General features: G+C 41.3%; 1 protein-coding gene across 2 annotated transcripts in view; it reads right to left on the reverse strand.

The window, feature by feature from the left end:
* Window positions 1–510: 510 nt before the first annotated feature.
* The window catches only part of MITF (melanocyte inducing transcription factor), a 105,944-nt gene continuing 92,461 nt past the window's right edge, over window positions 511–13,993 (reverse strand). For both annotated transcript variants that reach the window (XM_080350555.1, XM_080350554.1), the window contains 5 exons: window positions 11,637–11,754; window positions 8,478–8,534; window positions 7,359–7,434; window positions 5,575–5,722; window positions 511–4,526 (listed from right to left, as the gene is read on the reverse strand). In XM_080350555.1, the coding sequence (XP_080206681.1) occupies window positions 4,125–4,526; window positions 5,575–5,722; window positions 7,359–7,434; window positions 8,478–8,534; window positions 11,637–11,754 (801 nt within the window). In that variant the 3' untranslated portion in view covers window positions 511–4,124. The remainder of the gene's footprint in view (window positions 4,527–5,574; window positions 5,723–7,358; window positions 7,435–8,477; window positions 8,535–11,636; window positions 11,755–13,993) is intronic.

Below are 13,993 nucleotides of genomic sequence, written 5' to 3' on the forward strand. Positions count from 1 at the left end.
ACGCTGGGGGTAGGTGACCTCGCAGGAGTGACAGCAGAGCAAAGAGGTGTCAGTAGCTCCCGGCCACGCTGAGCCCAGGCCTGACACAGGGCAGCTGGCAGGAGGTGAAGGGCAACCCAGCTGGGGGTGGTTTGGGCACACGCCCTTTTGAGAAGGGAAGGAGGGAAAAGGCAAGAGCCCACGGGAGGGGACAGACGCAATGGCATTTTTCCATGTCCAGCTGTTTCAGTCCATAAGCTTTGGGTCTGTACACTTTGGCGTGTATTTGCAAAGCCCAAGCGGGGCCTGATCCACAGTTCCATCCCCCCTGTGCTACTGCAATACAAACACAACCAGACAGCTCAGATACAACCAGCATTGCTGACTGACAGCACGTCAGGAACACGGACACTTCCACTGCCAAGTCACAAACACCAGAGCAGTGCTGGGACTTTGGATGCACAGAAACACAAGATTCACTTACATGGGAAAACGAGTGGCTTACACAGATGTATGTGAAAAACCAAATGCTTTAATCCATCTATCAAGAACAACAGTTCAAATTATTTCATTGGATACATTAATATTGATCCATAATTTACAGTGCTATGGACCATACACGAATTATTGCTGCAGTCAACAGCAGATGAATATCAACATTACAGTACCAAGCATCATAGCAAGAGGCAGTAATTAACGTCACTTTTTCAAGAAATATAGGTATTTATACTAGTATCAACATCAGCTTCCCCCCCAGTGCATTTTATGTCAAACAACATAAATGTAAGTGCATTATTTTGTGCTTTGTGCTTTCCTTATGTACCTTCTTTTTGCTTTTATAGGTTGTAAAGAGTTAAATATTGCTTCATAGGCCAAAAGCAGTAAGGAAGAACTTCATGGTACTCTGCATGTTCCTGCTTGTTGCATGGCTTTGGCAAAGTGAGAACTGGTAGGCATCCCACCCACCCACCCACTCAGGGAACCCACCTCTGGTCCAGTGTCACACAAGACATGACCATCAGACTGAGTGACAACTTCTGTCCATCTCACTCCATCCAGTTCATGCTAAACCCTGTCTCTAATTGCTGTCTCTGTCCTCTGTCATCAATCCTCTGTAAAACAGCACGGTCACGCGTCCCATGATGCGCAAGCAGGCAAAGACATCTCCAGTTCGCACCCACCTGGAGGTCTGTGTCTCCCAGAGATGTCACCCCTGCAGTGCCCACTCCAAGGGTGGGCAAACTCCAAGGTGGCTGTAGCCTGAGGAAACATGGGGTGAAGAGCGAGAAGCCTGCGTGTTACTCCAGAGCAACGCAACGTACGAGGAACACACGACATGGTTGCTGGGGCCATAGGGACTTTTATCAAGAAATCCAGCTCTTGATACAACGGTGTCCTTGAATCCTAACTCATCTCTGCACAGTCTGAAGCCAAAAAAATCACAAGTCATGGCTGTCAGCGAGTACCAGTGGTTTCATGGAAGCTTGAAAAATATTTATATACCACAGCCTAGACTCCAATTCCTGAATGCCCAGCATGGGCATCAAACCAAAAGCCTTATTCAATATATTCAGTGGTTTTCAGTTACTACACTCAAGGGCGCACACCCTGATTTTGTACAACACTGCAGAGCTGTCCCATGTTCCTGGGGAAGGGCAATGCAATCCTGTGTTACAGCTACAAGCATTTTACAGCCCTGATTTTCTTTACCTGTCACCAAGCGGCAGCACCAGAAGCCTGTATCTGCATACTCAGAGCTAAGTACGGCACAGCTGCCTCGCAGGGAATTTCCCTGCCTGAGAACCACGATGGCTGCGGAGCATCCTGCAGGCTCCCGGGTCCTGCCCTGGGCCAGAGCTTCACTGCCCGAGGAAAGACACATTCCCAAAAGCTGTCTGGGGTGGGGGGGAGAGGCATCATTATAATCAAACTCCAGCTCCTCCTTCAAAAAATTAAAAAAAAAAAAAAAGAAGAGAGAAAAGCCACAACCTGATGGTTGCGTCAATGCTAACACACAGCTCGCCGCTCAAGCAGAAATGGAGATGGCTGGATGCAGCCAGCAACAGCCACAGAAGAGCGACAGGAACACAGATCCCCAGCACCGTGACAGCAAAGCCGTGTCCCGCCGAGCCCCTCGCCATCGGCGCTGGGAGGAGTGGTGCCAGCCAGGGGACACGGCCAGAACCTGCCACGGGGAAATGTCTGGGTGAAAGCTCAGCGAGCCACATCACAGGGAACTCCCGACCTTGTCCCCAGCTGTCCCGTCGCTACCCAATTCACATTTGATTTCTGAACACTAACCGCTGCAACCAAGGTTTCCTTATAAATCCTGCCAAATTGGCACTCAAGTCGCTAACCGTTTCACGCATCCTATGTCATTTCCAGTGTAGCACAAAGGAGAACGGGAAGCTCTTGTTTTCTATACGTAGGCACCATGCTACACTTCAGCGTCCTATAGAACATCACCCTCGAGCTCTCTCCTATGCCACACTTCAGTCAGTGCTAGTCGAGGAAGACTACAACTAGAGTTTAAGGCACTTCATTCTGAACGAGAACCGCTCGCGAGCCAGCTGTGGGCTGCTAGTGAGAAACCCAGGCAATCCGTCCAGCTCCAAACACCACATCTCACCTCCGTAAAACACCTCGGCTTGATATAATACATGTATAACTACCATTATTGCATAGGACTACACTTGAGTAGATAATGCACCCGACTACTTTTACAACATTGTTGCATGTTAAAAATTAATAACATTGTTATCAAGTAACAGTTATTTGCAGATACAGTAATTTACTCTTTTTTTTTTGTTTGTTTGTTTTTCTTACGTCAGCCCCAGTGCTGAAATAAAACACAAATTACTATAACGGGTATATTAACTACATAGTTATGTTTCCAAGCATATTACTACTTTTTTCTGTATCACTAAAAATAAATATGTAAGTTCATTTTCTCTACACAGTTGTTTTATTACCTAATCTAAATTTTTACTCTACCTTAAATGTGTTTAAAAACATCTTCAAAGTGAGACTGTAATATACAAAATATTCTCAAAATCTCTCTTAAAACACAGAACCCTGCATAAAAGCTTCCTTTCAAGTTTACAAAGAATGCAGAAAACTTCCAATGAGTTTTAAAAATGTCAAAAAATTGTTGCAATATTAAGAGGCAGAAATCTTACAAATGAAATACAAATACATTTAAAACAAAAAGTTGAGGCTAACTAAGGAATCCATGCAAATCAAAATAAACTGTACAATGCAATTTAAAAAAAATAAAGCCAATTAGGTATGTACAACATAATGTGCCCAGCTGATAAAATGTATCTGGTTTTTTTTGTCCAAAAAGCGTATACCAACTTACAGTGCTCCTGCTTGGTTTACTGTTGGCAAGCCATCAACGCGTGCTACAGCACAAAATAAAGATCCAAGAGAAAAACTCAACCCATGATCAAAAGGAAAACTCAAATCGGCTCAGAGTCAAATTAAATGGCACTCTGAGAAAAAGACTCACGTCTCGCTGCAATTTTCAGCAACAGAATTTATGTCACTAGAAACACAATCAGGATGTCTTAATACTTTTTGTTGTTGTTATTGTTTGTACTCTGAGTGGAGTAGGGCAGGTTGCTTTTCCCTAAACACTTGTCATGTAAAGACCAGCTTTTGAGGGACACTGTATCTTTAAGGCAGCACTATTCAATTAATACAATTACAAACTGGACTTTTTTTCTTTTGGTTTCTTTACATTCTTTAACTTTACATTTTGTTTCCGAGTAAATAGGTTGCATTTACAATTCTACGATTCCCCCCTGCCTCCCCCCTGTAGAAACAGACTCTTCATTTGTAATTCTATTGCTTTGAGTAGATTTGACCAGTTCAAAATTCTTGGCGAATCCAGTTCACAGATACTGTACATATGCTGTACAATATTTTGGAGGCATTGGTAGTTTTAAAATAGAATATACAAGTTTCTCCACAAAAAATTCTAAAAAAAATTCCTATATATATAATATATACACATACACACACACACTGGGCTACTGATGAAGCACAAGGAAAAAAAAAATCAGAAAATTCTACAAAAGGTAAATTATTTAATCTACTGATCAAGAAACAAAGCAGTTTATGAAAGGTGGGCCAGGTATATGCTAACAAGCATGATCGGTGTCCTCCATGCTCACGCTGCTCCGCCTGCTACTTGTCTTCGATGCTCCAGGAGACACAGAGGAAAGTAGCGGGTCAGTTACTCCAACAGGGGAAAGGGTATCGTCCATCAAGATATCTTCCAGTTTGGATCCCATTTTTGGAGGAACACTGTAAGTGCCAGTCGGTTCAGTCACGTTCCCGAGGTTGTCACTGAAAGTGATGGTACCGTCGGTGAGATCAAGCGTGGTTGTGCAGGACAGGTCTGTGTGGTGCGGCATGATGTCTGGGTTGCAGTTCTCCAGCACAGGTTCTTGCTTGATGACCCTGTTGACCATATCAGGGGAGCAAAGGCCTGTAGATGGAACAAGGGACAGTCCGTGTGCCCGAGCTTGCATCTCAAGTTCCTGGAAAGGAGGAGAAGAGACAGATTAAAAAAATCTGAAAGCAAATTCTGTCATCTTGCGCTCTTGTGTACTGCGAGTTACAATTTCCTTCTGTTGGACACAAATTGTTTCCTCCCTTTCCAACTGTGACAAGAGCTTGCACCTTGTGTATTTCTGCCCTGCAGATTTTCACCTAAACATCAGTCTCTTGAAGAGATGGGCAAACCCCACCACACACAGGTCCTCACACTTCTCCTCAGAACTCACACCAGAGCCAAAACCCAGCACCCTGTAGAATTGACATGTTTCCCCTCCGGCCTCTTCTCAAACCATGGTAAGCTTGTTTGGCACCAGGTCAGGTGAAGAAAGCATTTGAAAGTCGGGAAAAAAAGTAAAATAGCAGAAGCGTATGCTTAGTACTTTTTAAAAAGTCATTTATGAAGGAATAGCATGTCTATATGATGCTTGTCATTTCCTGCTGAGATGCTGGACAGGGCATTTCTCATTCTACAAATGGCCTAGATAGGTCCCCAAACAACTCCGAAAACCCACAAACAAAAAAATAATTCGTTTATTGCCATTCATCTGAAACTGCTTCAGAAGAACACAAGCATTAAAGCTACAGGTCAGAAAAACTCTACGAACAAGACAACTAAAGTGAACATACTTCCAAACAGCTGAGCTGAATTTCATCAGAATCAACAAATAGATTATAATTTAAGTTCCAATTCCTTAGGTCTGGCACCCAGAAAAAAATATTATCATATAAATCTTTTTTATCGTATTGTTTGGAACTTGTGTTGTCCACGGTAGAACAAAAATAGACCAGCCATAAGTGCTTTACCAGAGTGTTGGGATTTTATTTTACTTCTCTTTTTTTTTTTTTTAATTAATGTATTCTGGGTTTTTTTTTTCTGGAAAAATCTCTGCAGGCATCTCAGCACTGGTCATGATTAGTTTGAAAAGTGGCTCCTTCTAACCCGTATTCCTACAAACAAACTTCAGTTGCCATTAACTGCAGTCACACTCTGCAACATCAAGAGCATTGCCAGGTTATTTATCAGCAAACCTGTATTCTGAGCAGCAGGTGCCTGTTGGCATGTTCCAACTTCTTCTGTCTGTTCTCAAGCTCCTTCGTGCGTTGCTGTTCTCTCTGCAGCTTACGGATATAGTCCACTGATGCTTTCAGAATAGTTCCCTTATTCCAGCGCATGTCCCTTTGAAATCAACACAAAAGGAGAAGTTAAGACTCTTGGGGAGGCTTTATTTTGTAGTCATTAACTTCACATCAGCAGCTATGATTACACCTCATACATACACAACACCTGGCTAATATTTATTCCAAGTTTGTGAATACAAGTGTTTGCAGTGCACTGAAGGGGGGCAGAACACAGTGACTGAAGCAGAATACAGCCAGCCTGGCCCAGCCAAGGGCACAGCACCCGGGTACTGCCCTGCAGGCCCCCCAGGCACTGCCCTGCAGCCCCTCGGGCTCCCCACAGCGCCCCAGGGCCAACCCCCCACCTTCTGCCCAGTTTGGGACCAGCACTGCGCAGAGTGACTGGAGACCAGGGGCTCCTTTCATGGCCTCACAGCAAGGCTGCAAGATGACAACAAAACCTTGCAAGACTCTTCTCAAACACAGTATCACAGAATGGTTTGGGTTGGAAAAGACCTTAAAGATCATCTAGTTCCAACCCCCCTGCCATGGGCAGGGACACCACTGGGCTTGCTGTCTGGTTGATGTCTGATTTCAGCTGGGAAGGACCATGTATGACCTGGTGCTTCTGTGGGAGAAAGACCTGAGGCTTCTAGCTCCCAAGAAGCAGCAAGCAGCCACCTCCTGGTGGCACTGTGTCACAGCTGTGTCACAGGAGGAAGAGAAGAGCCCAATATAGCAGCACATTCGGGTGATTTAAACTTCAGCTCTGGCTAAAATACAAATGCCATGTTACAGCCTTGCTGTGATTGTTCTTCAGTCAAGGGGTATGTGGCTCCCGTATTCCCTCTTGCACCTCATTCCTCCTACACTCACTTTAGAGAGAGGCTGCCTGCATCGTCTTCTCCCCCATACCATCTTGCTTTCTTTGAATTAAAAAAAAAGTTTACTGCAGGCTATCAGACCAAAGATCTACCTGTTCCATAGGGTGATGCTGTGCAATACTGCCTTGCTTACCTTAGATGAAGTTAAAGAGCCTCTCTGAAGAGTAACTGAGTTGCTCCATGAGCAACTGCCTTAAAGTAACATTGGCTCTCCTCAAAAGCAACACAGGGCATTGAATCAGATTTAAGGGAGACTTTCAAGCTCCAGAGCAAGAGCTTTCCTTGCTATTGAATCAGTATTTGGTAAAGTTTAGACAAGTTAGTAACAGTAAAATTACTTAAAAGAAATACTGGGAAACTACTACAAACAATGGTCTTTTTGTGTGTGTGCGTCTGTTTTTGATGGCTTCCCAGAGAACTACCCTAAATTTCACAGAAAAGAGGAATCAGTTCTATCTTGCTGAGCAATGACTAACTCTGCCTCTGGTAAGGTCGTCATTCCCAGCATCAGCCACAGCACAGGGTCCTGCTGGATGCTGAGCTGCTGCACAACAGTTTTGTGACTATTTTGTGACAAAAATCATCAAATGAATATAAACTAAGACAAGTTCCAAAAAGAAAAAATAAACTTCAAAACAATATTCCAAAATTGTAATTGACTCTTCAGGCATTTCTACAGTTGTGGAGTGCCAAATCATGCAAGAAAACTCACATATTTTTGTTGTTGTTTAAATTATTTTTCTCCCCTAAGATATTTATTTTTCTTTTAACACCTCCTTCCCACAATCTCCTTGGGCACATTATACTTACGGGTCATTTGACTTGGGTATCAAAGTGCCTAGTTCTTTTATACGATCATTAATATTAAATCTTCTTCTTCGTTCAACTTTAGGGAAAACAGCAGAAACGTTACAAGTAATATTCACACTTAATTGCAACACATAAAGCATTTTATCGAAGATTTGAAATGTTTGAAATGTTCATCTGAAGCTTAAAATCCAGTGACAGAGTAATTTATTTTGCTCTCCTACACATGGACACACTAAGACATAAATTCTGTCTACACTGTATAAATGTGGGACTGCTGAATTGGCTGAGCTAAAGTGAGACTCTGAAAACCAGGATGGCTGTGGTAGCTTAGGACTCAAGTGAGAAGATGATGTTTTCCTAGGGAAAAGCATCACAAGTTCAGAGACAAAAAATTAAATGCTCAAGGAAATCCAAAAGTAGGAAAAAGGACAAAATGCATAGTCTCTTCTTTTAAAGTACTCTTTCCAATGTAACATTCTGAGGATCCAAAAGCCAAACTTAAATACAAATTTTCCTGCATCAGTTTTTCATACTATGGGAAAGGCTTCTGAACAGCATAAGGTATGAAGCAGTTCCTTATTTTTCTAGCAATATAAAGCATAAAAGGGCAACTTAAGGATCCTTTCAGTCATAAGATGCTCATTATTTTAAAATGGTTGCAGTTTGTTTAGTTTCCCCTCGCCCCCAACTTGGAAATATGAGTTCCCTTCAAAAGTGGAATTTATGAAAATGCCACACAAAGGAAATGCACTGATGCTTAAAGTCACAAACTGACTACGTATCTACGATTTTAGATTAAGTTAAAAAAAGGCAAAATTATGCAAGGTGGATTTGTTAAAAGCAACTCAATCAAATATTGTTCTCAGTAATTCCATTAATAACAACCACCTGTTCCTTTGGTTTACTGAAAAAAATAAAACCAGTGTTTAAAATTCAATAGTAGATGTAAGTGCACATTTCACAAGAATTTGAGGAATTTGATCTATGGGCATAACATAATGAACTAGTACTATATACCACATGCAGCTTATAATTCAGATTTAAAACATCAACATTTAAACACTTAACCCCTAAAATCATTACTAGAATTTGTGCAAAACGCAAAGAACCAAAACTTACTCAAGTTGTGATTGTCTTTCTTTTGCCTCTCCTTAGCCAATGCCCTCGCTTCGGACTCTGTGGGAAAAACACACGCTGTGCATGTGAATCAAGTTATTAGAATTACATTAATTCATACACAAGGTTTCAGTCCGTGAAACATTTGTGCAGGAAGCCTGATTGGTATTTGTCAAACTGACTGTTACACCCATTCCAAGGGCGAGGAGGGTCTGTACCGTAAGCTGTGACTGTCAAAACACGAGTGTTCAATGTCCTCCCCGCACCTGCCGAGCATCCGCTCCCACGCTGACTCCTGGGATGAGAATGTTTCCCACGGAGGCCCTGATTCAGCAAGGCATTTGAGGACAACAAATTGCTGAAGCCCAACATACCTTTTCCTACGTTAACGCAGGGCACAGGAGCTGACCCAGAGGAACAGCGTGTTTCCTGCGCTGCCGCCGGCACAGGGTGTGCAGCAGCCAGAGGCTCCACTCACTGCAATTATGGGTACAGCCTTTTGTGGCACGTGTACACACATCACCACAAGACTCAAGGTATAACTTCAGCGACCTATTAAATATGTTCTATTTTCTAGCTACACTAACTGTTGTTAATATATGATTAACAAAAAAAAAAGATGAAAAACTCAATACCTGTATTAGCGATATTGTTAGAAAACAATGGTCCTTGTTCAAGAAAAGTAAAAAGGAAAATAATGACAACCATGCTGCACATCGCTTGTCTCCTCAACTCAGAACTGTTTTTAACCACGCTCCACACGTTATGAGACTTCAGCATGCAATAGTTCAGGCAAAACACAACTAAATTTGTTATTAATGTTGCTAAATTCAGTTCTGATTTCATCTTACATTTCTCAAGTAATTTTAAGCATTTTCATATTTGCTCTATCCCTTTTAATTATTGACAAAAGGTGAGGTTGTTAGTCCTCGCCCTGTTGCATTTAAATCTCAAAACCAGCAAACATTATTTAGTTTCACAGTAAGTCAATGGAGGGAAATGAGTGTATGATCTATTATCACAGGTTCCATTACAGAAACAAAACCCCTCACTCACTCAACAAGTCTCCCTCTATTATTTTGGTTTTAAGGATTATATACTATCTGATTCAAAGTAACAGGTGATCCAGGTTTCCCTTGGAGTATTGGAAGTTTACTACTTCACTACTTAGGATACAGAGCTACCCCAATATTGTACAGAGTATAACGAGACACATCCTTTTCTATGCTGGGCTCACAAAGTATCCTCCAAAAAGCTTTGAAAGATTATTGCATGTCTCAATGAAATTTTGGCTTAATTTGACATTGCCTTATGAAACAGATGTGAGGTTTGTAAGGCCAAAACTGATGGAAACTGCACTCCTGGGTGAGCAGAATTCCCATTAAATGCCTCAGTAACTACAGCTTAGAACTCGCAGCCATCATTACTTTGCTTGGTTCTTCATAATTTCAATATTTAGACAGTAGGATGCAGAAAGGTTTCTGACAAATGCTAGAGTTAAACATTGCAAGCTCTCTTCAGCCCAGTTCCAACAGCAAAATCTGGAAATGGAGAATCAAAAGACTCCTGTCTGCAATAATAAGCTGGTTTCTAAAATCACTGGCTGTCAGCACCATCAGTAGTGCTTTCTGTACAAAGGCTTGGCCAGATCGACGTCAAAGTGACTACTGTTAAATTTTAGTTTAATTCCTAAACCTTTCCTACCTTAAATGCAATCAGCTAGTACATGTTTTCAACAGAAAAGGCACTCACCCAAGTTGTCACTGTGAACTGGCGAATGTAGCATACAGATATTTAACTTAGTCAGGTCTCTTTTGAGTCCTGATTTCTCCTCTCCTTCTCCCTTCTTTGCCTGGCATCTTACACAACTATCTGCAGTGAAGCCACCAGCTCAGATATCCAACAAGTTGAATTTTTAGTTTGCAGTCTACATCCACCTTTACCTTTCTATAATTGGGGCAATGAAACTGTGTATAATGCAGGACTTTGAGTAGTTCTCATCCCCTTTCACCCTTCTCATAACATAGTTCCAATTGCTGTATAAGTATTTCTTTTTCTAGCAACCACAAATCATTGTGCAGTTTGTGTGTCTTCATTTGGTGCTGAACTGAAATTTCGTGCCAGCTCAGAGATGTGGCATTTCCTCCTGAGAAGCTGACTCCTGGGTTATTAAAACTGTTCTACTTAAACTAATTCCTGCCCACAACCTGCTTTGCAACTGAGTCAGCCTCTGAGTTTTGACAACAGAAGCCCAGAAACATGACAGACAAGAAAGAAACTATGCCGGTACCATACTGCATACAGTATGACTCCCTGCTTGCTTTAAGAACAGCCATTTCTGGGTATTAAGTTAATTTTTTTTTTCCCCAAACATTTCTAGAATAGATCTCCATTTGTTCATCCTGTGGACAAGCTTGTCTTGTATACTGTACCCTACATGTGGTTATATCCTTTCAAGTGAATCAGAACAGCAAAAATAAAACATGCCTAAAAATATGAAACGTTTTATTTCCTACTTCAAGCTATTTAGCTTCTGTATACATATGTGCTTGAGAGAAGGAGACTTTTAATGTTCTCCTTCCCCTGCCTCCCACGGCTTATCCAGAGCACTGCTGGAGATAGCGACATGACAACGAATTTATAGGATACTTCATTTTCATCTTAATTTAAAAGATGCGTATTCTCTCTCTTGAGTGCCTCCTTTTACATATCATAGGATCTTGGTGTCTAGATTTCATATTACAACAGGTTATTTGTTCATCACTGCCCTCTCCTACTAGAGTAAAACCTCAACATGTAGAATCCCTTGAGCTGAACCCCATAGATGTGAAGTTGTGAAAGTTTGGTGTTGATAGAGCAAACAATAAGCCCAAACTAGAAAACAGGTCTGCAAGAGAAGCTTCTTGGACACAATATTTTCAATGTGGAGATTTGACTACAACAACTAGGGATTTTGTCTTAATTTGTCCCAGTGAACACACACATGCCCAAACATGAACTCAACTGCATTGCAGGCTCATAAGTCTGCTAAAAAATGGTCTGCAAAGCAAAAAGCAACTATTCATCCCTATTGTCTTTCTCATAACAGATATTATGTCCAATATCACCTGAATTCAAAACAATTACACTATTGCTCCAAGGTGGTATTATAGACATATTTACCTGTGAGCTCCCTTTTTATATTAGGAAGATTTGCTGGACACGAGTTGCTGATGTTTAGTCCTGGAGGAGGCATGCTTTGGTTGCCATACAAGTCAATCAAATTGCCAGACACAGGCAACTGGAAAAGATAAACATGGAAAAGGATCATTTGGTTGCCCTTATGCAAAAGAACAGAGTTAGGATCTGCTAAGAAATCTGTGCTCTTTTCCATGTTCAGACTGAGTATGCTGTAAAGTCAGCAAAAGTCACAGACATGCACAGATATGAGGAATGAAACACCTACACTGGGTAAATTCTGCCTTCTCTCCTCAAGAACATGCAGAAAGAGAATGCTCAGAAGAGGTAACATGATGACAATATTGTGGTATTGTTGCTTCTTATTTTTCAGTGAAACTATTACATCTGTACCTCCATCACATCTCTTACTCTCAAAAATATGGAAGAGTTCACAGAACACTCTTGGAGGAAGCCCTTATTTTTCCAGGAATATGTGAATGAAAGTACTTAGCAAGTTGCCACATGCTTGAGGGAGAACACCGTATTAATCAGTTACAATTCTAATATGATTTGAAAGCTACTTACACAGAAAACATTTAAGTTTACTTTAACTTGTTTTCCACCTTACGTAAGAAGAACATACACCAAGAGAGGAAAGATTATTTTCACATTAAGTTTTCTCAGTTGTTCATTCTGCTGTTCTTATTTAGGTATGCTTAAGCAAGGATATTTATACAGAAATAGGATAGTATTCCAACAAGGCTTATCAAAGCTATCTCTTTAAAGTGAAATGTATTTAAATAAGTTTATCCTGAGTGGATTATTCTACCCATCTCTTTTGTTTTCAAACTGGGTTTTGAAAAGACAGGTATAAAGCATTTTGATATCTTATCTGAGTAGCAATACTACTTATCATTGTTGCTGAAAAAAACCCCATCCCTTCAAGATACTGATCCCTTCAAGATACTGATTGGAGTATTAACTTTACACCCATGTAAATAATGCCGTTCAATACAATGGAGTGAGTCACAGCCTGGACTATTAAACTGCTACTGATGGTCCTTGCCAGACTAAGACCTAACAAAATATCTCTGCCCTCTGGAGCTACCATGAGAAACAAAGTTGGTATGCACCCATTAAAGTGCCACCAGCTAGAAGCCATGCTGAGATGTGTCTTGAACAGACTGTGGCCAACAACAAAAATGAAGTCCCCTGACTCAGTCTGTAGTTGACAGAGAAAAAATGTAACTCAATTCTCACCAAGATTCAGCCTTACAATTCCTCACTCTTCTCCTAGCTTTTGAATGCAATATTTAAAAAAGAAAAAATTAAAAAAAAGAAGGAACATCTATAAATCTATGATAAATCTAATGTCGTCACTGTCCATCACAGACTATGGTCCAAGTTGTGATCTGCCCACATTAATGTCAGGGTGACCACTCACTCCCCCACTGCTCTACAAGGCCGACTCTTGTATCTTTTGGCTCCTCGAATGCATCCATGACATGGGCACAGCAACAGCGTCATAAACCCTTCTGACTTGGATGTGTTTTTCCTATTCATGCTCCTAAATATGGGGAGAGCACAAAGACCTTGTTTGTAGCCCAGGAACTTGAAGTTCAACACCAGACATGTGAAATCTAATCAGGAATTTCAGGGAATAAAAGATTTTTTTTTTTTTTTTCCAGAAATCTAGAAACGAGCATCTCAAAGACTGGGTAACACAGTGAGGTTATAGGAAACATGGAGAACAGTTAAGGTAAACAAGCTGCTTTCCTCACTGTGAGAGGGACCATGCTTGTTACCACAAGTTTGTGATTTATTTATCTTTATCCCAAAGTGTCCACACTGTGCCAGATTTCCACGTAAATAAACAGGACCTATGTAAGCAATTACCACAAAAGCGAATGGTAACACAGGCAGCAGCTGCTGAATGTCCACACCGAAGTCCTGCAGAAGTTGCAAGCACCAGGGGAACCCAACTCGGAGCTGTGCTACAACCACAGTGCAAGTTCTGCTGATGCAGCATTAACCAAATAAAGGAAGATGAAAGGCGAAATTTGCACAGCTGATAAATGTTGCAGGTTTGTATGTACACATGAATGCTTATCGCGGAAATTCATATGAGAGGCAAATGCCAATCTCAATTAAATCAGGTCAAAGCTTCAGTTTTAAGTTTTTAATACAAGTGTGACTACATGTATGGTCCACATTCAGTATGAGCCTCAGAGACCTCTTCTCCAGGATGGCTGCAAGTCACATCTTTGGGACCAATTTTATACAATCCCTTTCAACTGAAAAATATAAAGCGCACACAACAGTACAGCTCATTGCACATGCCTAAAATACCTGCAGTTAAA

Source organism: Nesoenas mayeri (assembly GCF_963082525.1).
Source record: "Nesoenas mayeri genome assembly, chromosome: 10".
Classification (NCBI taxonomy): Eukaryota; Metazoa; Chordata; class Aves; order Columbiformes; family Columbidae; genus Nesoenas; species Nesoenas mayeri.